The sequence below is a fragment of the Planococcus citri genome, chromosome 5, assembly GCF_950023065.1.
Source record: "Planococcus citri chromosome 5, ihPlaCitr1.1, whole genome shotgun sequence".
NCBI classification, from domain to species: domain Eukaryota; kingdom Metazoa; phylum Arthropoda; class Insecta; order Hemiptera; family Pseudococcidae; genus Planococcus; species Planococcus citri.
In genome coordinates this window covers 55,004,172-55,028,086 of record NC_088681.1, presented here as the reverse complement: position 1 = coordinate 55,028,086, position 23,915 = coordinate 55,004,172, and the positions used below count along the sequence as shown (strand labels likewise).

Genomic DNA, 23,915 nt, shown 5'->3' with positions numbered 1-23,915 from the left:
TGCGATGTGGATTTAGGGGATCAACCTTCGGATAAATTCGTCGAAGTAATATGTCTATGTGCTTATGACGTGAACCAGTTCGCTTTTGGCAGAGGGCAGTCGCCACATGGTCATTTTCATTGGAACCTTGAAAAAGTAGACGAGAAATGGAAGTGCATTCCCGATAAAAATATAGCTGCGCCTGATTGTTAATAATAGTTCGATAACTTTTTTCAATGATGTGAATAGGTAAAGTAGGTATCTGAAAATACATAAACTTAAGAGCATTGTACTTTCGTATGCACTTATTCGGATTGTTAATCGAAATAAGAAGGCTTCACGCGCGGAAAACTCCATTTTGATTAGGTATTGTACCTACATGTAAGGGCTATCAAAGAAATCTATTCAACCCTTAAAACTGAAATTGAGCACCTTGGTGTGCTTAGGTGCATTATAATGTATATGGTTCAAAATTTTGAAAAAATCCAACCATATGGGTAAGTATTTAAGTACCAATACAATTTTTCGACGGCACTGATTCTGATTTTAAAATTCATTCGGCTTAAAACTGAAAATTGAGCCTCCCAGCAGAAAGTTTAGGGCCCAAAATTTCAGAAAATGCAATACGGGTATCCGATTAAAGGTTTTTAAATGCGCTAAAAATCAAAATCTAGCTTCGCAGAAGAAGGCTTGTGCCAAAAATTTCCTAAAGAACGATCAGATTTTTTTTGTATCATTACTGATTGCAGAATAATAATCAACGTCCTTGAAAATCAATACATATTTCGATGACCATATGGTATTTTCAGAATTTTGGATCTCCATATCAATTCAATTCTTTATTTAGTACATTTATGCCTTTTGGCTTGTACAAGTTATACATAAATATAGATAAATATACAGGTAGGTAATAGTAGGTGTAGACGTATAATTGGTTACAGTGTTTGAGGGTCTAAAAGTTCCTGCACTGTGTAGAAAGCTTTTGTCTCTAGCCATGCTTTCAGATATTTTTTAAATGTTTTTGTAGAATTTATGTTTTTTAGATCAGAGGATAAAGAGTTGTAGATTTTTACTGCCATCGTATCGATATTGGATTGCAAAGTTGTTGTTTTAAAGTAGTTTATTGCAAGCTGGTTTCTATTTCGTGTGGGGTACTGATGGCTTGTTGTGGATGTTTTTATTGTTTTTTTCTTCACCATAACTCCGATTTCAAGAATGTATAACGAGGGAAGGGTTAGGATTTTCTCTGAAACGAATAGATCTTTACATGATTCAGTACAAGTTAAGCCATAAATTTTCCGTAGAATTCGTTTTTGTATTAGGAATATTCTGTTTAACAGGGTGGGGGTACCTCCCCAAAACGCCAAATTGTAGGTTACAATGGATTGAAATAGCCCAAAATAAGCAATTTTTTTAGTTTGAGTTGATGTGATATGGTGTAGTTGGGTCATGATATAAGCTATTGTAGAGAGGCGATTAGCTAGTTTATCAGTTTGTGCTGTCCATCTTAGGTTGTTAGAAACTATAGTGCCAAGGAATGTGGTATTTTCACAGGTTTGGATGAGGTCAAGAGAAGAGATCAAAGATGAGGGTTGGGTAGTAGATGTACAAAATGGCATAATTGTTGTTTTATTTAGATTTAGTTCCATTCCATTTACTATGAACCAAGTTTGCATTTCTAGAATGGTTTTTTCAGCTTCCTCAACTGCTAGGGTCCAGTTGAGTCCTTTTGTAATTGCTGTGTTGTCATCTGCAAATTGTATAGTTTTGTTTTTGGTACAGTGGGGAAAATCATTTACATACATAATAAAAAAGTATGGCCCTAGGTTTGAACCTTGTGGTACTCCCATGGTAATGTTTTCTAGGTCAGATATAACAATCCCTTCTTTAGACACTAGTTTCACTCTTTGTGTTCTATTGGTTAGGTAGGATTTGATGAGTTTTTTGGCAACACCCCGAATACCATAGTGTTCTAATTTAGCCACAAGGATATTATGTTTTATTCTGTCGAAAGCTTTGGAGAGGTCACAAAATATACCAATAGGTTTTTCATTATTTTGTAACATATCAGAAATTGTGTTGACAAGTTCATAAATTGCATCTGAGGTACTAAGTTTTGATCTAAATCCAAATTGATTTGCATTAAGAAAGCTCTGAGGAGGAGGAGGGGGGGGGGGGTTCTAAACTAAAATCACAATCAGCGCCTTAAAAAATCTACAAATTTCATATTACAATGCCTGTTGCATTTTTCAAAATTTGAGTCCCAACAGCATACCTGTAATAAAGAGCTCAATTTTGGTTTTAGAGTCAAACTGATTTCAAACCAGAATAAGTTCTCTCAGAAATCTACGATATACTTGTTTTGATTCAGATAATATCAGTGTTTTCGATACTTCAGTTTGTTTTCATTTTTCTGCAAATCTAAGGCAATTTTCATGTCTTAAAAAAATTTCTAAATCACTACTTTTTGTGAGGAAATTACTCAAAACCTCTTCTATCTCTCTATAAAGTCAGTGGCCCCCCCCGGCCGTAGAATATAACTGCTTTTGAATCAATCCGAAGCTTCCTGAAATTGGCGGAGAGAAGTCAACTCATTTCTGGAAGTTCCAATTCAGCTTGAAAATTATTATAATCAATGTGTAGAGAGGGGGGGGGGTAATTTTAGACTTCCATCTCAAGATTATACTTATTCTCTAGTAGAAATATGCGCAAGAATCGTTTATGCCATTTTCAAAAATTTAGCGAAAATCTAAAAATCAACTCTGGCAGCTCAAAATTTGGTTCTGATTGTGAAGAGAGAGTAACACGTTTTTTTAGGGAACCAAATTTCAGCTGTTGTCTTGTGAGAGAATATTCTTTCCAACGAATTTATTTACCCCTCGATTGTTGAAAATCACAAAATAACTTGAAAAACGTCACGGGGAAGGGGTTGAAAAATTTTGTGGGGATACCTCTAATATAAGGAACTAGATATGTACCAGGGTATGGAAATACGCCATTTTCGGTTATAGATTTTGTAGTTTTGATGGTGATGTGATTTTTTTCATTTCAGTCTTATAATGAAATGGAATCAAAAAAATGGTGGGAAAATGTTTATTTTGTGTATTAAAATGAATATGAAGTAAAAAAATAACGTAAATTGGCGGTATTATTAATAAGTTGAGTCCTTAAAATTTTTTTTCTATAACCAAAGATGGCGTATTTCCATACCTGGTATTTAGTTCCATTACTTTAATAGATGTCTACAACATACTGAAAAATTTTCTAAATGGGAAACTAATATTTCAACACTCATAATATTGTATGTACCTATATTTCAAAGTTTTTATCCAAATTTTATGTCGGGAGGGGAAGAAAAGCTATGGATAGAGTTGTGAGTCGGAAACGATCCCAAAACCGAAATTGTTATTTTTCTTGATCCCAAAACAGACAAAATCTCGAAACCAATATAATTTTGATCCCAAAACAATCCCGGAACTGAAACAAATACAAAATCGTTTCGGTTTTGAGATTTCAATTTTTGCCCTTTTTCTGCAATTTCATTGTGATAAATTATTGCCATTGTACATCATTTATCATTATTCATTCAGATTATAATAAAAATTACTCGCCGAATTGAGCAAAATATGCATTTAAATTTAAAATGTTAAACTAATAACATCTTCAGATTCCCCATGCCAAAATGCCCCATTTTTAGAACCCTTGCAGGGTTCATTGGTCAATTGGGGCTTAAAATTGGTTGACATGAAAATCCCAAAACCAGAACAGATTCATCTCAAGTGGCATCTGTATACCAAAGTTGGATTTTGAGCATGTTGTTCCACTTCTCAATCTATTCAGCGTTTCCCAGAGGTTGTATTTCTGTTGGCTGCCCTGTGGCAACGATTCGCTCATAGCATTGCTTCTTGACGCTGTGTTACAGATTTGACACCGCTCAACTTCAGCAAGAGCGCCTAATTCATTTACTGTTTTTAAGAAAACTGTGTCTGAATTTTAGTCTGCTCTCTAGTAATATGGGGTGTAGGGGGTTGTGTGTTGCTTTAGTTTTTTCTGCTTTGGCAGTCACCACCCTATATACCTCTGCCCTATTGACAAAAAGCAACCGGGTACTGCCTTTTTCAGCGTATTCGCATAAATGCAATGTCGATTTAATTGTTCAACTCTACTAGAGTTTAACAATTGAATCCACACTGAGTTTATGTGAATATGCTGGAAAAAGTGCAAAAAATATGTGGTCCCATTTTTAAGTGGTTTTAAGTGGTAACCTTTTGTCAATAGGGTGGTGGTCAGGGTTGGCAAGTAGACTATATGGTCTACTTTACATACTTACATGTAGACATTGTAGACTATGTAAACTATGTAAACTACAAAGTAAAACTGTTTTCTGTTTTAGAATAATGCCTTTTCTTACATGGATTTTGGCGGAAGATTTTAAAAATTTGTGGTTAAAATCCCAAGTGTTCAAAAATGAGATTCAAAAAACGTTTAAAAACTAGATTTTTGATAATCCGCATTGTGAGGTCTGGGCCACAACTCGAAATCAAGCTACGACGTGTGTCAAACGTTTATTTGAGGAACATAAAACATACATGATAATCGCGCGTGAGATATAAAAATGTAATGAATAAATTATGAGGAGGTTGGTGACAAAGTTAGACAAACGCCATGAAGTTAGTTTTGAGAAAATTGAGGTTTTTTGTCAAGTACAAAAATACGCAGCGCTGAATTTTCTACCTTACTGTAAAGTATGGATGAAGTTGGGTATTGACTCTTATAGAATTTTTAACGCTCTTTTCATTGCCGAGGTCCATTTCTCACAAAATAGTTCATAACAGGGTAAAAAACTCGTTCAAAGTTTTTGAGGCAAATCTTTGACCGAGTTTTGTACCCTTTTATGAACTATTTTGTAATTAACGGACCTCGGCAATGAAAAGAGCGTTAAAAATCGTATAAGAATCAATACCTAACTCAATTTTTTTGGAAGTGGCGTTTGTCCAACTTTGTCACTAACCTCCTTATAGATAAACTACGTCTGTGGCTAGAGGTACAATGCCTCCCACTACGTCACAGTTAACTGCGCGCACAGATGCGCTAGGCAGCTGCGCCTACGACTTGGCACTTGACAGTCGTCTGTCAGTTGACGCCACACTCATAAAAAACATAGGTACCTACTTGGCAAAAAAGCAATACTTTTCAGTTTTGGCAATTTTTGGCAGAAAAACAACTTTTGGATAGGTAATTCTAGAAAAAAAGTGAAAATCTTTAGCAATATTGTCAAGCTGATAAGCGAGAATTTGAATCTCTCACAAAGCAAAAGTTGACAATTTCAGCAAAATGTAGCATTATCCCAAGTTTTCCAAAAACATGAGATTTTTGCAATTCTTGGACAAAAAAATGAAACTTTGAACAATTTTTAGAAAAAAGTGAGGCTTTTCAATGTTTTTGGCAATTTGGCAGAAAAAGCAAGAATTTTCATCAATTTTCGAAAAAAAAAGCAAGTACTTTATTTTTGACAACTTTTGGAAAGGAAAAAACTTGAAAAAAGCAAAACTGACAATTTCAGCAGAAGTAGATATCGTCAAATTCAGGGATGGAAACCGTAACCGAAATTTTTAACCAAAATGAATTTTAACCGCTAAAATTATGAAAAATCTGTAACCGTAACCATTACCATAACCAAAATTAAAGATGACATTTTTTTAAACCATAACCTTAACCAAAATTATTGGTATTAATTTTTTTAACCATAACCGTAACCGACTCATTTTATTTCGGTTACGGTTATTTTTTTATGGAAAAATTTTCATCTTTTTTCTTTTGAAATGCACATGACTTTTTAAATTTTAATTAAAATTTTTTAAATTTTTTTCAATTTTTTAAAAACAAAAGTAGACAAAGTTTTGAGTAAGTAATTCTTTGCCAAAGCCAAAATTGATGATTTTCAATTTTTTTTTTAAATTTGAGATTTGTTAAAACATTATTTTTCATTTGATTGCTTTTATGTTTGAATTTTCGAGTAATTCGTTGCAAAAATTTACAATTTTTTTTTTGAATTTGAGTTCATTTTGTAAAAACGTCATGTTCCATTCCCTCCCTTTGAACTTTTGCTGGAAGCTCCACCGCAGCTCAAAAAATGGTGACATTCGATTGGGTGGGTGGGGGGGGGGGGGGTAAGCTTGATGAAGTTTTGAGTAATTCGTTGCAAAAATTGACAATTTTCTTTTTTTTTTTGGAATTTAAGATTTCTGTAGAAACATTATTTCCCATTTCGTAGCTTTGAACTTTTGCTGGAAGCTCCACCTCAGCTCAAAAAATGGTGACATTTGATCGGTTGTCGGGTGGAGGGGGGGGGATAAACTTGACGAAGTTTCGAGAAATTTGTTGCAAAAATTGACGATTTCCAATTTTTTTTTGATTTGAGATTTATAAAAACACCATTTTCCATTTCGGGACTTGGACCTGAGCTGCAGTTGCAGCCGCTGGTGCATTTTTTGAAATTGAGGTATAAATAAGTTTGATTTTTTGGCAAATAAAAAGAAAAAAACCGTAACCCTTATTTTTAACCGTAACCTTTATTTTTTTTGGTCATAACCAACCCTTAACCGTAACCTTATTTAATTATTTAGAGAAAAAATAACCTCTAAAAATTAACCAATATTTTTATGCTCAAAACCGAAACCTCAAAACCGTAACCAATATTTTTTTCATTTCGGTTTCCATCCCTGGTCAAATGTCAAATTATTAATAAGAAAATTATACTTTTTCACAATCTTTGTCGAAAATAAGTACCTACCTACAAGATTTTTTTTCTTCAATTTTTCAGTTAAAAAGTGAGGGTGATTTTTTTGCAAAAAAACTACAATTTTCAGCATGGGGGGAGATCATTTGGGAATACACAACTGTGAAGTTGACATACATTACATGTAGTCTACAGGAAGTCTACTTTACATGAAGTTTACATAGATTACGCTACAAACGTTGACTATGTCATCGTCGTCGTGGTTCCTTATCCTTTGCAGGACATTGGAAATTGCATTTTTGTGGTACCCTAACAGGGTGAGGCGTATGCCTATTGCCACTGCGATTATTCTAGGGAATCGACGTTGTTTCTAGCTTCCACTAGTAGTTTCCCGTTGCTTTCTAGTGACATCTACACAAGCACCTTGGAGATAGCCGGGTAGTTTAGAGACCCTGAGCTCCTCAGTGTTGACCTCTATAGACGCTCGAACCAGTTTCAGCTTTTTGATTCTGCTAACAGATGGCGTGCATTATCTGTTAGCTCGGCGTAGACAAAGATAGTCTACGCGTAGAGAACCAACCCTGGTGGTGGTGCAATCCCTATGAGACAGTGCAGAGCTGTGAGTGGAGTTGGTCTGAGGCACCCTGTCACCAATCAACAGGCTTTGTTTAGGGGTATATCTACTTGTCTTTTTTTAGCATGCGCTGATTGTCCCCATACTGGGCATGCATATTCTGCAACTGAATAACACAGTGCTAGCATTGATGTATGCAGGACCTGTGGTTTAGCTCCCCATCTGCTGCCTACCAGCTTTCAGATCAGGTTTGTTCTTGCTGCCACTTTCATTTTGGTCTTTTCATAGTGTTGCCGGTAGGTGAGTGGTCTGTCCAGGGCCACTCCTAGATATTTGGGGTGATCAGTATGATTTAGTGCAATTTTTCCCTATTGTATGTTGAGCTGTCTCTTAGCCTCACCATTCCGCAGGTGGAACGAACAAGTTTCTGTCTTGACTGGGTTTGATACACAAATGTAACTTTTTAAAAATTTGGGTACCAAGCACCCCCATAATAGAGCTGGACTTTGCTTTTGGAGCCGAATGGGTTTCAGAAGCAGAATCACCCCCCTTCAAAAATCCAATGACATTTTGAAGGAGGCTCCAGATCAGCTCAAAAACAATCTTATTCAATTTTTTTGAGGGGGAGGGGGTTGATGAGGCCGGAGGGCACTTTAGTACACCATTGATTTTTAGATTTTCATTTTGACAATTGATTAATAATTTTATGTATGCCCAAAAATCTTTTCTACAATTTTCAACAATTTGAAAATTAACTCTGCTTAAAATTTGGTTTTGAGGAGTGGTTGAAAATTGAAATGCTTTTTCAATGAGCCAAATTTCAGCTCGATCACAGCTGAGGGTTGGTATTGATTCTCTTGTGAGAGCAGAGAGCATTCGTGCCACATTTCAGACCAAAATCAATGGTGTACTACACACACACAATAAAAAACCTCGAACAGATGAACATTCGTTATTTCACATTTATAGAAAAATTTACTGCTCTGTTTGGCGATTAAAACCTCAATTAAATGTTCAAAACACGACATCGCGGCAGCTAAGTAAATTTTGCTCAATGGCGCAGGCAAGTAAAATTTGTCAATGATAAACAATCCTATATGAAATACAGTAAAAATGACATTAAACAAATCACATTTTGGACGCTATAAGAAATACGAGTAAAAAATGATTTTTACGAAATTACTCATTCTCGCGGTAACATTGTAACATTCGGGTCCATCGTGCTTTCACAATAAAAGGATAAATGTCCTCAAAATTTACTCGTTCGATGTGCATTTTCATTTTCATTATCGAATTATTATCAAAGTACCAAGTTCACAGCTTAACTCGGAAAGAATATGATATATTCGAAGGGTAAGAGAAACGACACGAAATATAATCTGCTGAGCGTTTATATCTGGCTCACAAAATTTTTCAAACACCAATAAAAATATTTCAGTGGTACGATTGCGAAATTAACAAAGGAACAGGCTAAGTCGATATGTTATCAATTAGCTTCAAAACTAGAATTTGAAAGTAGCAGTATCGCAGCTTCGATGCAGCATTGCTATGTGGATTTAGGAAAAGAAACTTTCGATAAATTTTATGAAGCAGTTTGGATTTGCATCTTGAATTGTGATCAGTTCGCTTTTGGCAGAGGGCAGTCAAAATATGGTTATTTTCATTGGAAGCTTGCAAAAGACTACGATGAATGGTATTGCACTCCTGAAAAAAATATGTCTGGTCCGTTTAATTGTTAATATGTACATAGTTGGATAATACATATTTACTAATTTAATGTTTTTTTTTTCTCATGTTAGTATCTAAATAACCTAAATATTTGAAAATAATAAATGTGACGCGGCCAGCGATACCATACCATATGTCGGCAAAAATTTTTTTCGTTTTATTGTGGTTTCTGGTAGTGTTTTTCTTCCTCTTTTCAATGGTGCAAACAGATTTTCAAAATATTAAAATCTGACAAATTTTCAAAATTTCAAAGTTGCGTATTTTTTGAAATTCAAAAACCAAAATTCTGAGAAAAACGTGTTTGAAAGTTTGGGTTATTTTTGTAACATTTTTAAATTTTTTTTTTTTTTTTTTTGATTTTCTTCATTTTTTAATGGTTTTACATCATAATATTTTTTTTTTTTTGACATTTTTTTATGAAAAGCACTTTTATAAAACCGGGTTTTCACCACTAAAACGACGTGTTTGAGATCGGTGGGTACACCCATTCCAAAGTATAGGCTTCATAGTATATGAATCGACAAAAAAATTTTTTTTGATATTTTCTGACTTTTTCCATGAAAACGCGATTATCTCAAAAAAAAGTTTTCCGACATATGGTATGGTATCGCTGGCCGCGTCACAAATTTGCAATTGGAATTGAATTTTTCGGTTTTTTTTTTTTCGGATCATAGCTGTGACAAATTTTATGGATTTACTCTGAGAGGTGCCTAATGCAAAAATCTGCGAATTTTGCGAATTTCGAGTTATTCGAATAAATAAATGATTTTTTGACCAACCATGAGATTTTTAAAAAAGACCGGAATATCCAAAATTTCCAAGTTTATTCTCATTTCACCATTTCTATTACTCGTGTTTTGGCTTTTTGAAATATTTTACTGGAGCTTCATTTATTAAAATGATGTTCAGTACATATTTTTAACAGGGTATCTAACAAAATTTGAAAACTAAAACCAAAGAACTTTTGGAAGGACATTTTCGAAATTGAAAATGTACTCACTGATACAGCCACTCTTAATTAATTTTCACAAAATTGCTAAAAAAAAAAAAAAAAAAAAAACTTCAAAAATTTATAATTTAAAAAAATTAATAAGTAAATAAATAAAGAAAAATGGAAATAATTGGTTTTTATTGACAAAATATTCAATTTCTTGCTATTATATTTAATTTAAAAAAATCTGAAAAATTGAGTTTTCATTTTTGCTCAATTTTGATCAAATGGCAGAATTATTTGAAAATTCGGAAAAAAGAAGAACCTTCGGGCAAAAAGAAGGACTTTTTCCTGACTTTTTTGAAAAGAAGGACCCATAGGCAGGAACACAAACCTTTCCTGACCTTCTGGATTGGAAGGACTGTTAGACACCCTGTAATGTTTTTTTGGGTGTACTTACAACATTTTATCAAATTTTCAAAACTTTTTCATGCAACATTTTTTTTGTGTTTTTGTCAAATTTTTCATCATTTTTTGTTAATTTTTAATTTTTTTAAATGCTTTAATAGTGTTTTTACCACATCTTTGCGCATTTCAGACACCTTTTCGTGCATTTATGGCAATTTTGACTGATTTTTTTATCATTTTATTAGGCAACTTTTCAAGTTTTTCATCATTTTTTGGTAGTTTCCAGTATTTAAAACTCCTCTTCCTCCCCAAAGTCAATCCCCTAAATCAAATGCAATCACTTTTGAGCCGATTTGAAGCCTCCAAAAAAGATTAGCGATTCTCAAGAGTATATTGAAAAGTGGAATCAGCTGACGCGTGGACGAAAACTTTTTCCAACAAGTCAAGCAGCAGGTACACTTAGGTACCTATACTTATAAAAACAAACGAAAAAAAAAAAATAGTATCAGTACTTTCAGGAATTACAACAAGTTCGCACGTGGAACGACGAGCACTTTTAATGTACAAGTACGTTCGCGTTGATTCGTATTCATTGTATGGCTCGACTCGTCGTCGATCAGCATCAAAATGCCTCAAGATATTAAAAATCAAGAACCAATACGACGTTCAACTTGGAAGGAATTCGTGTTTCAAATTTTCATCAGCGTCGAAGGTCCAAACATATTCGTCATTCCAGCACTGTTCAAACAAATTGGAATTTTAGTCGGTATTGTGGCATCAGTCGTGGTCGGATTGTTTTACACGAATGCGATGCATTCTTACCTGAAATGCGCTAATGAAATGTCTCGCCGAAGGAACGTACCCCAACAATCTTTATACAAGCTGCCTCAAATGGTATTCGAAGAAATCTCGTGCCCGCGAATAGGACACTATATAAAATTGTATTTAAAATACGAAATAATTATTAGCTGGTGTTTGGGGCTATCTCTACAGTGGCAGTTTATCGTTGAGAATTTAAAGCTCATTTTGAGCTATTACCAATATACTCCCGATAACGTACATATTCTTGCCTGTCTTCTGTTACCTTTGATACTAATTAGCTGGATACCTAGTTTAAAGTACATCGATTACGTATCTTACATCGTGACATTTTCAATTTTTCTAGTCACAGGTGTAATTGTATACCTTCTGGTATGGCATACTCCCGAATACGCAACATTTGAAGTCATCGTACCGGTAAATCTCGCTTCTCTGGTGACTTTCACGTCTTATATGTTCATCATGCTTTCATTCACCCCGTTGGTATTTCCTTTGAAAAATACAATGAAGAATCCCGAATCGTTGAGCAAGACTTTTGGTCCTTTGACGTTGGTCATCGCAGCGATGATTGTTCTAAATTGTGCCATAACTGTGCTAGTCTACGTCGAAATTGGAGACGATGTGGAGGAGAATTTATTTGAAAATTTTTCTCATACCCCGCTCGTATTGGCTACCAATTGTTTTTTCGCTTTACTCGCCATGGCTTCGATTTCGCCTTCTTTACTCGTCATTATAATGGCTTTTTGGAACGATGGGTTGGAAAATCATCTATGTGATTCGAAATACACTAAATTATACGAATACTTGGTTAGGAGTTCTATTTGCGTATTTATCACTTTAGGGGTGATTTTAGTCCCGTCGTTTACCAATCTTATCAACCTAATTACGTGTTTTAGTTTCCCTTTCGATTCGATTATGCTGCCTGCGGTTTTGGAAATTGTTCTGGCTTGGTCTGATTCCAAAAAAAGGTGTACGAGAGAGTTCAAGTTGATCTGCGTGAAAAATACCATCATCGGGGTGTTTTCTTTGGCCGTGATAGTGTTGTCTTTAATCGTATGTGTAGGTAATTTTACGTAAGGCATTGGCCCAACAGAGCAGAATGAACAAAAAATTGAATAAAATGAAGGAAATATTTTTTTAAACGAATGAGAAAAGTGAAAACGATGCTCGGATCGAGAATAAGTATTTGTGAAAGAAAAATTTCAGCCCAAAGCAGCATGAAATTTGGAAAAGATTCGTCCCTTGATTCGGTTCAGAAAATTGTAATTTCTGTTAGAAAATGTACGAGTATTTGTGAAAAAAAAATTTCAGCCCAAAAGCAGCATGAAATTTGGAAAAGATTCGTCCCTCGATTCGGTTCGGAAAATTGTCATTTCTGCGAGAAAACGTGTGTGTGAAATTCGGGAAAACTCGGCCAAATTTTGAACAAAGAGGAGAACGAGGAGGAATAATTAAGAATTACGATAATAGTAGAACTATGTACATATAAATTAAGAAAACTAGAAAGGTTATTTTAAGCGAGGATTTAAATAAATGTTTTTTATTCAGTTTTTTAACCTTGGAATTTTTTATTTACAATCTCCAAAATCTACGTGTACGATTTCCGAATCACAATGCATTCGGTTCATGAAACAACAAAACGAGAAATTTAAAGTACCTACGTACTGTAAATCTATTTAGCATATTGATTTAGAAATACGAGTGGATATTTTATTACAAGCGAGAGCTGATCTGATTCTTGATAAATTCGATTTGCGAAATAGTTGAACATGACCTGAGCTTGGTTTAGTTGCCAAAGAGAGGAAAATTTTGTAATACGTGGATTTGGATGGGGATTAATTATTCCTGTGGCAATGATGGGCACAAAAACCAATATTCGTTATTTTTCTCATTTCTGAAACTTCTTCTCTGGCATAAAGAAGTTATAAGACCAGTCTTTCCTTCCTCTTGGCATTTTGAAAAAGGAACGAAAGAGTTAAAAAAAACTTTGATTTGAAATGCACTCACACAAGCATGAAAATGATGGCACAAATAAGGGGGAGGGCTTGTTCTTGAACATTCCATCTCCAAAAATATAATTGTATAATTATTGCAGATCCGAAATTTTTTTTTTCAAATCCTCAAATAGATTGCCTGAGAATAAATATCGAATATTTTCCCCCCCCCCCACCAAACAGCAATAAAAATTGAAAAAGAAGAACGATTTTTTTGAATTTGAACCCAGATAAAACCTTATGCAGAAGAAAAATTACCAATAAATTGAAAAATGTTTTTAAAAAAATTATAAAAATAATCATCAAATTGATCGTGTTTCAATTTTCAGATTTTTCAATTTTTCAGTTTAGAAAAAAAATACAAATGAGCGAGAAAGGTGAAAGTGATAATAGAACAATTTTTGGTTCCCTTTCTTTAATGGATTTTAAGTATATATTTTATCGATAGAAAAAATATAAATTTTCAATTTGAAAAATACAGGTTTTTGAAATTTTCCTTCAATAAGAAGAGAACCAACAGAGAAAAATTGCATCTCGTCAATTGTCAAGTTTGTATTTATTGCGCTGAAAAAAAATGTGGGTAAACAGTAAACACCTTTGTAAAAAGCGCATGAAATAAACAAACTTTTTTATCACAACTATTTTTCAATTTGGACAAAAATTAATACCCCACAACACCGCCTTGAACTTTCGAATTTCCACGTGAAGTTCTGAAGAAGAACATGGAAAATTTATTCTGAGAACTCCTGAAACGACGAAAAACTACAAAAACATGATAACGCTGCATAAAAGTGAATTTCCAATGCATTTTGAATTTTTCAAGCCAAAAACAATGCTCTGTAGGTATTTTATTTTTGAGAGGACTTGGTATGACTTAAAATGAGTCTCAGAAGAGAGTAAAATGAGCGTCAAAAACGTACAACTTTGAGAATCATTGAATTGATTTTTCTAGTCATCCTGAAAAAAAAAAGATAGCAGTCTCGTACTCAGGAGGAGTCCTTTCTCCAAATTCCTTCTAAAAATGAAAAAAAAAAAAAAAAAAATAGAAGAAGAAAAGATTTAAAAAATAGTAAGTATTATTTTTTAAGCATCTCTCCAAGAATTATTTTTGGAAATTCAATTCTTTAATTTTTAATAGGTACTTTTGCTCATCATAAAATTCTCAAAAAATAAATCCCTTCAAAAGAATTTTGAAATAATAATTTTATAAAAATTTTCACACAATTCCAAATACACTGATTAGATTGAAAAATTGAAAAAAATTGTAATATCTTCGGGAAACTCATTTGTAAATTTTTTGGGAGGGGGGAGCTGAGGGAGGGAAAATGGGATGCAAAAAACAATATTTTGAAAAAATTTGTGAAATACTTTGTACCTCCGAATTAAAAAAAATTCGTGAACTGATTCATTTTAAAAGTAAACGAATAAAGAATACCTCAAACCATTCAACTTTCAGTCAACACTTCACAGCTGTCAAGAGATATAGGAATTATGAATGTGAAAACTTCCAAAATTAACACCTAAGGAACGGAAAATTTTCAAATTTGACGTTTAAAGTCGCCACTTTTCTGTTTGTAATCAAATTTATGATAGATTTAATAGCTTTTAAAATGGTTAAAAACAGTGTAATGTCAAAAAAAGACAATGCGACGAATGCGACGATGTAAATGATATTTTAATCGCAACCGCCAGCATTATGTTGATGCGCATAGGAAATTTCCACTTTTCGGTTTTATTTTACTGCGCTTTTTTAAAAGCTTTCTTTTTGTGAATCATCTGTCAATGTAATATTTTACACTGCAGAATCTATTCTATTTCATCCGAATTTTTGACCTTACAGAATCTCCAGCGGTTTTAAAAAATTTTTTTAAAAGAAAAAGAAAATTAATTTAGTAGTTTTGCTGCTCTTAATAATCCATTTGAAGTTATTCAAAATCAAAACTAACCCAAATCGATTTGAAATTTTTTCAAAAGCAGTTTCAATTTGAAGACGCTTTTGAAAAAAGAACTCCTTTTTTCACCATTTTTTAAAATAGAACTTTCAGAAATTCGTCAACTTGACCCACCTTCCTCTCACCCCCCCTCAAAAAAATTAACGAGGAAAGTGCTTTGTATTTTTTTACAAAATTTACAAAAAATAAAAATTGACCTTTTTTTCACTACTCTTTCAGTTAAATATTCAGATCATCATTCCTCTTCAAATCTTTCTGGTAAAATGGGAGGATGGAGGGAGGACGAGCAACTTTCAAGCTTTTGCGATTTCTAATGACACATTCAGATTTTGAAACCAGCTTTTACCCTACTTTATTTCAATCAAAGTTTATTTCGATTTATACTTATTGAGAGCCATACGGAGCCAATAATATTGGAATGCCAAAATGGATTTCAAAAGGGAAGATTGCTGTGCATAGATGGAGTATACGCAAGGAAGCTGCTGATGGAGAAGAGATGAGAGTATATAACCTAGAAACCAGCATGAGCTTCATTGATCTGGAGAAAGGTGTACAATCAAGTATGAAGGAAGAAGTTGTTCAAAATCCTGAGGAAAATTGAAGTGAACAAACAAATAGTACGCTTAATTGAAGAAATATACTCGGATAATGTAATAAGAGTAATATCTGGAAACATGTCGGAAGCAAAGAAGATAGGAAGAGGACTAAGACAGGGATGCCCAATGTCATGTAGCCTGTTCAATGTCTATTGATGATATGATTAAAGAATGGCTGAAAACCAAACCAAAAGGGCTGGACATCAATGACACTCATATCCAGGGCCAGGCCTAAGAACATGGCAAATTTAGCGGCCCACCGAGATGTCCCATTTTACTCGTAGCAGCCCTGATTTTGGGCTCCTCAATTAATCAGCCAAATTTATTTCTCTCATTTTTTAAAGTGCACGACACTGAGCATAAAAATTCATTAGAAATTTTTTAAGCGGCCCAGTTTTTACATCAGTGGCTCAAATACGTCACGGCCAACCGAGATTTTCTTGGTAATTCAGTGGGTGGGTCCGGGCCTGCCCATGTCAATACCCTGCTATTTGCTGATGATCAGGTCGTCAGCTAAGTGCGAAAGGGTTCCGCATGCAACTTGTTACTTGATACCTGTATAGAACTGCCTTTCCACACTGAGCACCATCTATCAGTTCAAATTCAAATCTGAAGGCATCTTTGGTGATGGGAAGGGTTCCTTGAGGTAACATAACTTTTGGTTTGAACATTTGGACTGATAGATGGTGCTCTGAGTGGAAAGACCATTTTACACAGGTGTCAAGTAACAAGTTTCACAAGGCACCTTTTTGCTCTTAGCCAACGAGGTGGTCTTTGCTGACAACAAAGATGACTTGCAGAGAGCGATGTACAACCTTCAGAAAGTGGCAGATGAATACAGAATGAGAATCCCGTCGTCAAAAACAAAGGTGATGGCTTTTGAGGGAAAAGAGCCAATACGCAGTAAAATTTTTGTAAAGGGACTGCCAGTGGAACAAGTCAGAACCTTTAAATATCTATGGTGCGAGCTATCTTATGAAGGAGAGGTCGACACACAACTTGAGATCAACAAATTCCTGAGAGTAAGTGGGTGATAAACTGAGCCATCCCTCCAAGAAAAGTCAGAGCTGAAACTCGAATAAGAATCTACAATACACTGGCAAGACCAATGCTGCTATATAGAAGCAAAACATGGTCGATGAAATAGGATATGAAAAGCAGAGTAACCGCAGTGGAAATGAGATTCATGCGAGCCATGGCAGGATATACAAGGTCTGGCAACTAAGTTCTGGGAAGCCATTCTGAGAGGAAGAAGATGCAACACTGGAGTGTTCGTGAACACGTTGTCCACTAGATTGGACCTTCCTTTAGTAATGTTCAAAGTTTCAATGCCGTAGGTTGTTCCGTTTTTTTTGTGCGTATTTTTCAGACGTAACTTTTGGTAGGACATCGTGAAAAGGAGGGTTGCAAATTACTTCTTGGAGGAATGGTCACCTCCTCAAGACATCTTAGTGTCTCCTCACTATTTCTACACCCTAGATTTGATTCCTAGGGACCTCTACTTCATTCTCAATTGGTTTTTACCTGAGAATCAGCACCAATTGCATTTTTGAGGAGGACTCAAAAACATCCACTCAAATTTTGAAAAATTTACCTCTGAGGGACACAAAACAGGTTTCTAAATGGGAGCATTGAGTAAAAATACGATGCTTTGAGTTGAAGGAAGACCACAATAACGACTTATGAGGTCAATCTCCTTTGAAAAATTTTTTTACTCACCTCAGAGGACATTTCCTCACAGCCACTTGGCAACAAGAATCACATGGCCTACTTTTTGTGAGGTTTTGATCACCTGATCTTCCTCAAACATTTCCTTAATTTTTTTTAACATCGTGTTTGACCTTTCAAGACATTTACCTCTCCCACAACTCAAAATCTGATCTCCCTGACTCAAGCATCCTCCTCAAGTCACCCCTTAAAGTTTTGCGACGTGACCTCAGAAGTTGTTCACTTTAAACAGCTATAGATCCTGCAAAATTCACCTGATCGACTTGAAACTTCTAATCTACACAACAATGTGTTTGCGAGCACACCAGTGTTGGAGCTCTACCTCTCAGAAGCACTTCCCGGAACTTAATTGCCAGACCTCGTACAAGACGCGATAGGAAAAAGAATGAAGGCATCCTGAAGGAGCTAGGAGCAGAACCAATCATTGGATGGGTAAAAGATTACAGAAAGAAATGGTGAAGACAGGTTGATAGAATGCCTGACAAATGGTCCCCTTGAAAAGTCAAAGAATACACTCCAACTGGCAGGTGGAGCAGAGGAAAGTCAAAGAAAAAACTTGATGACACATCAGGGAGCAATTCTTCCACAGTTTCCCAGACAGGCTGAATAGCTCACTGGGTCAAAATATTCAATGATAATGATGATGATTTTTTAAAAAATGTCACTTTTTTACCAAAGTAGGTACCTACCTACCTAAAAAAAAATATGAAATGAAAATATTCAAATTTAAAATCAAGTAGAGCTATTAGGAAGAGAGATGAGTGCATTCTTAGGAATAAAGGGAGGGGGCGAGTCTTCTAAGGGGTAGGGGCGAGGGGGAATTGATGAAAATCTTTCTGTATAGGAAATTTCATTCTGATCACTTTATGTGATTATAATACATATATGTAATTTCCACAATAAATGCAAATAATGTGATTTTGAGATTTTTCAAATTTGAGGGGCAGGGTTGCTCTAAATTAAGTTTTTGTAATAACAAAAAATGTGGAGAAGCCTTCAAGAAATAACTTTTACTCACAACATTTTTCTGTAGGTATTACTAATACAAGGAAGATATGTGAATTTCTAAGAAGAGGAGGGTGGTGGATCCTCGGAAGGGGAGGTGCTAAAAAAATGGCACCCAAACTAATTTTTTTCTGAATACTTTCTAGATCACTACACTGAAGACCTTAAATGAGTTCGAATATCCACGTACATTTTAGTACATTACCCCTTATTTTTTAGTTTCAACTTTCAAGGAGCCCCCTCCCCTTCAACTCTTCATTTGAACATGGTTAAAATTTCAAAAACATTTAAAATTACGTTTGATGTGTTTTTCTGAGGGTTCCTCGAGAGCACTTGGTTCGAATTATTCAATTTTCTGAAAATCACCCTTAGAGAGCTCCTCCAAGGATCGCCCAATTTCGAAAAAAAATTATGAGAATACAGCGATCAATTTCACTTCCCAATTATAAAAGAATTGAGGCGTTGAGGAGACGCCGAAGCGGTTCAATGTTTAATCCAAAAAATGAATGGAAATCTGAGTATTTTTCTCCTTAGGTATAGGTAAATCTAAACAAACAAACAAACAAAAAACGCATTCGCTTTTATATTTTCCAAACATTTGGAAGTGCGCACTAATGACCTCGTACCCTTGAAAATTGATATAATGCAGTTGCGCATTACATCACTAGGTATAATCTTAAGTGCAAATATGACAAACAAAACAATAGTAAATTACTTGTAAGATTACCTAAACATCAAAAACATAAAACGATAAATGAATTCCCAAAACACCTGATTAGGCAATATTTTCTTCTTACAAAACAGGTAAACACCGAATGGCCAAAACTGAACTCGGTGATTTACAATCAAAAAAGAAATAAAAATTCAAAATGAGTGAAAGTGCATGCTGCACGTTGAAGGTCATCATCACAATTACTGGCTACCTACTGGCTCGTGCTCCATATAACATTAAATTCGCTCTGATTGTTTCGCAGTAAAGCTTACTAAATGAAAGAAAAATCCGACTGTAGGTACTCGTGTGAAAAATAACTCGATTTATGAATATAATCTCTCACCATCGCGTCGAAATAAAATGGAAACATTTGGATTTCATGGTGAAGGTTTATCTATTCATTAAAAAAAAAAAAAAAAAAAAAAAAAAAAAAACATCAAGTACAGGTAACCCATTACCTGGGCATACATAATAATGATTTCAAATAGTTTACATGACGTATGTAGGCGTCAACTTTTACGTATTCGATGAATATCTGAACTTCGCAAAAATATAAAATTTCTCAGAAGACGTAACGACAATTTTCCAACCATTAAAAATTTTCAGAATTCGTACTTCGATTTACGTAACAATCGAAGAAAGTGTACCTACCTACCTAATGTAAATATTCCGTAGATATTTTTCGAACTTGACCGATTACAGGATTACGTCATTGGTTTTTTTTTTCAAACCAACGATAAATAGTGACCTTTTTCATTCTTCATTTCTTCCAACAAAAAAGGCAACATGGTATCGATAAGTCGAACCAGTTTTATGGAACAATCAAACCCATAAAACTGATTACCGCAACATTAAAGAATAACTCGTACATACTTTTCAGAAACGTGTAAAGTACCTACGTTTCGAAAATGTCACACGATTATAAATGACGTACTATTTTTGGTACCTACTACACGGTAGATAGATAGATATTGTTGCATTGCTTGCGCAAAAATACGTCACCATATAAAAAGGTGTTTGTCGAACCGTATAAAAAAAACTAATGATTTGTAATATCTAATTGCAGGTCTTCATTTTCACGTCGTTGGCGAAGGCGTGGTAAGACTACGTAATAGAAAACAAGATAAAAGCTATGAACGAGAGAATTACATCGATTTTCGAATGAGACTGCTCGGCGAGCCAGGTAAAGTGTTCCTATAAAATTACAATACATACCTAATACCTAATGCCATCGGACCTGAACGACAAACGACTTCCTAGCAACGTTTAGGTTCGATGAATTCATAGTGATATACAGTTTCCCTCGAAAAAATTACCTAAACATACTGTCGTAATGGTCATTGACGATAGTAATGATTTCATTCATGAAAAATGCATCAACTCAAGTACACATTGAGAGGCAATTTGTGTAGAAATACCTACTTACTGCACCTAATAATACCAATGTAAAGTGTTTAGGTTTGGAAACTGGTTTTCTAACGAGATATTTTTGTTGTATATTTTGCAGGCCAGCCACCTTTACTTCTGTCACCTGGTATACATAGTTTTCCATTTAAACTAGGTCTGCCTTTAGGTTTACCGTCGACATTTTTTGGTAAAAATGGCTGGGTTCAGTATTTCTGCAAAGCAGCTCTCAGAGAACCCAATGGTCTTACTCATAAAAACCAGCAAGTATTCATTGTGATGAATCCCATCGATCTTAATTCGGAGCCTTCGGTTTTAGCAGTAAGTATTTTGATTATTTAAATGGGGTAGGAGGGTGAAGGGGGGGAGTACATATATAAGATGAATAGAGCATCATTTCAGATTCACGAGCATATTTTTTCAGTGGAGACAAAAAGTATAAGAGTGAAAAGACTTATATTTTTAGCGTAAATACCTATAATTTCTCAGGTTTTTTGAACAATGAGAATATTAAAAATTGAAGCTATTTTGATAAAACATTGATTAACACTTGAAAAAATAAAATAAAATTTAAAAATTCGAAAAATCGAGACAAGAAAATTAAAAAATAATAATTAAAAAAAATAAAAATTATTGAAGTTTTGAAAAAAAATAAAAAAATAAATTTTTATCAGTTTCAACGTGATTTTCTCAAATGCATTTTCCCCATTTTGTTCATGGTGGCGTGGAAGTGGGAGGGGGAGGGAAAACATTTTCTCTGGTAGGATTTTTGAAAATATTTTCACCATTGAAATCTTCCCTTTTCAAGACCTTTCCTTTCTCAAATTCTAGCAGGTTGACCACACTGAGCTTTTTTCACATCAAATATGTATTCTGATTTTCCAACTTTATATACCCTTTCAGTTTTCCTCTAGAAATTCTTTCTCAAAATTTAGGTGATGTTTTCCAGATTCTCACCTTCCTCTCTCCTCTTCCTCATTCTCGTTATCAAAATGTCCTCAAGTGGTCAAGAATGCTTTTAGGATTTTCACTCTACAGCCCCCCCCCAAATTGTAGCAGGTTTATTAAACTAAGCTTTTTCACAACTCTTTTCATCAAATTCTATATTCAAATGTTAACCCCCCCCCCTTTTACGTTACCGAAAAATAGTTTCTCAAGATTTTGAGAATTTTATCCCACAGAATGCACTCTCTGAATTTCCCCATCACCTACATAATTTGACTAATTTTTACCAAACAAAAAATAATATACAGGTGAAACGAAACAACAATTCGCAAAACAATTGATGATTTCGAACATCATCGATTATAATTTATATGAGATTGAAAATCAGAAATGAATCGATTTTTAGAGTTCGATTAATCGATTTTTGATCGAAAGGTCTAGTTTTGAGACTAAAATTGATTTTTCATGTCGAACATGATCTATCAATATGAGATCGAAAATCGCAAATAAATTGATTTCGTGGTTCGATTAATCGATTTTCGAGTATCGATTTTTCGGCATGATCAGTTTTTTGATCGAGAAGTCTTATTTTCAAGGCCAAAATGATTCGAATAAAATCGATCATATTAGATCGAAAATCATAAATGAATCGATTTCGACTTTCGAGGTTTGATTAATCGATTTTCGAGTTTGATTTATCGATTTTTCGGCATGATCGGTTTTTTGATCGTGAAATCTATTTTCAAGGGCAAAATGATTAGAATAAAATCGATCATATTGGATCGAAAATCAAAAATGAATCGATTTTACAGTTCAATAATCGATTTCAATGTTCGATTAATCGATTTTCGAGTTTGATTTATCGATTTTCCGGCATAATCGGTTTTTTGATCGAGAAGTCTATTTTCAAGGCCAAAATGATTCAAATAAAATCGATCATATCGAATCGAAAAATCAAAAATAAATCGATTTTACGGTTCGATAATCGATTTTTGATCAAGATGTCAAGAGGTTTTAAGATCTGGGAGTATTTTTTTCAATTTTACCCCCCCCCCCTCACCCTACATTTCTCTAGGAATTCCTCAAGATTTTGAAAAATAAAAAACTATTTTTTATAAAATCATAACAGGTTTACAAAACTGAGCTTTTGCACAACTTTCTTAGCATCAAATTGCATCTTTGAAAAAATTTTCCATTTTAAACAATTGAATTGGAGATAAAGTTGATTTTTCACAAATTTTTATTGAAAAACACAGAGCTTTCGAGCCAAATGCAGGACTTCTTCAATTTTCAGAATAATTTTGTCAAACACAGTTTTTTTTCTCCGTTTTTGAACACCAAAAATCAGTAAACTCACCATTAAAATACATGAACCTGAAAAATTACTATTCAAAAATAGCTTTCAACGAAAATGAGTAAAGGTGAGGATGAAGATGTTCAAAATGTTCCCAAATTACACAAAATGGTCCATGAGATGGACAATAAGTTCCTGAAAATATCTCATAAAGCAGCCCTTAAAAAAAAAAAGAAAAGAACAGAACAAACGAAATAAAATTACTTGTGCTGGTGCTGATGAAAAATGTAATGCTCTAAAATTTTGTTCCTCTTCATTTTTTTTTGACTAGACCCTTTGGTGTTCCCAAAAATCGATCTTTTGTGATGAGAAAATGAAACGAAAATTCAAATTTTTCTTGCCAAAACAAAAAACAATTAATTCAACTTGAACTTCTCCTCAACTTTTGCTCAGGATGGCTCAAAAACGAAACCATCTACAAAAAAATAAAATGCATAACTCTGATGGAAAATTTTATGCTCTACAATTTTGTCAATTTTCATTTTTTGCAGGGTCTTTGAATTTTCCCCAAAAATCAATCTTTTCAATCATGTTGAAAAAATGAAAAAAAAATCATATTTGTCTTTTAAAAAATATTTTAATGAATTTAAACTTCCCAACTGCCAAGTGTCAACTTTTGCTCAAGATAGGTAACTCAAAAACAAAGCAACCAAAAAAAAATTTCTTTACTCTGGTGAGAAATTGTATGCTCATCTATGATTCGGTTTCTCTTTATTCCCCTCCCCCTTCATAAAATTTTGACTTATTCCTGCCAAAAATATAATTTAGAAATTTTTTGTTTCAATTTTTCTCGTCACAAAAAAACAATTTTTGAGAGAACCAAGAATTTTTGAAATTGAAAGAAATTGTAAGATACAGACTACGAAGCATGAAATTTCTGACCAATTTAATTTATGTATTATGGCCCATTTAACTATTTTTGCTTTTGAAAAATGTCGAGTGAAAATGGGAAAATTTCATTTATTGAAGGTTTTTTTTGGTAGTATTTCCTTGTTTGAGACCACTTTAAATTTTCTAAATGAAATAATCTGGCAGAATGAATCAGAA

The 23,915-nt window shown here is 34.1% G+C and overlaps 2 protein-coding genes and 1 long non-coding RNA gene across 3 annotated transcripts in view; all 3 read left to right on the top strand.

The window, feature by feature from the left end:
- The window catches only part of Vdup1 (arrestin family protein Vdup1), a 39,285-nt gene that overhangs the window by 12,920 nt on the left and 2,450 nt on the right, over window positions 1–23,915 (top strand). The window contains exons 2-3 of the mRNA XM_065365604.1: window positions 20,232–20,348; window positions 20,673–20,890. Coding sequence (XP_065221676.1) covers window positions 20,232–20,348; window positions 20,673–20,890 — 335 coding nt within the window. The remainder of the gene's footprint in view (window positions 1–20,231; window positions 20,349–20,672; window positions 20,891–23,915) is intronic.
- LOC135847037 (uncharacterized) lies at window positions 8,129–9,069 on the top strand. Its single transcript, XR_010559073.1, has 2 exons — window positions 8,129–8,645; window positions 8,731–9,069. It is a non-coding gene; the product is annotated as an uncharacterized LOC135847037 (long non-coding RNA).
- LOC135847036 (proton-coupled amino acid transporter-like protein pathetic) lies at window positions 10,653–12,734 on the top strand. Its single transcript, XM_065366417.1, has one exon. The coding sequence runs from the start codon at window positions 10,987–10,989 to the stop codon at window positions 12,253–12,255; it is 1,269 nt and encodes a 422-aa protein (XP_065222489.1). The 5' UTR covers window positions 10,653–10,986; the 3' UTR covers window positions 12,256–12,734.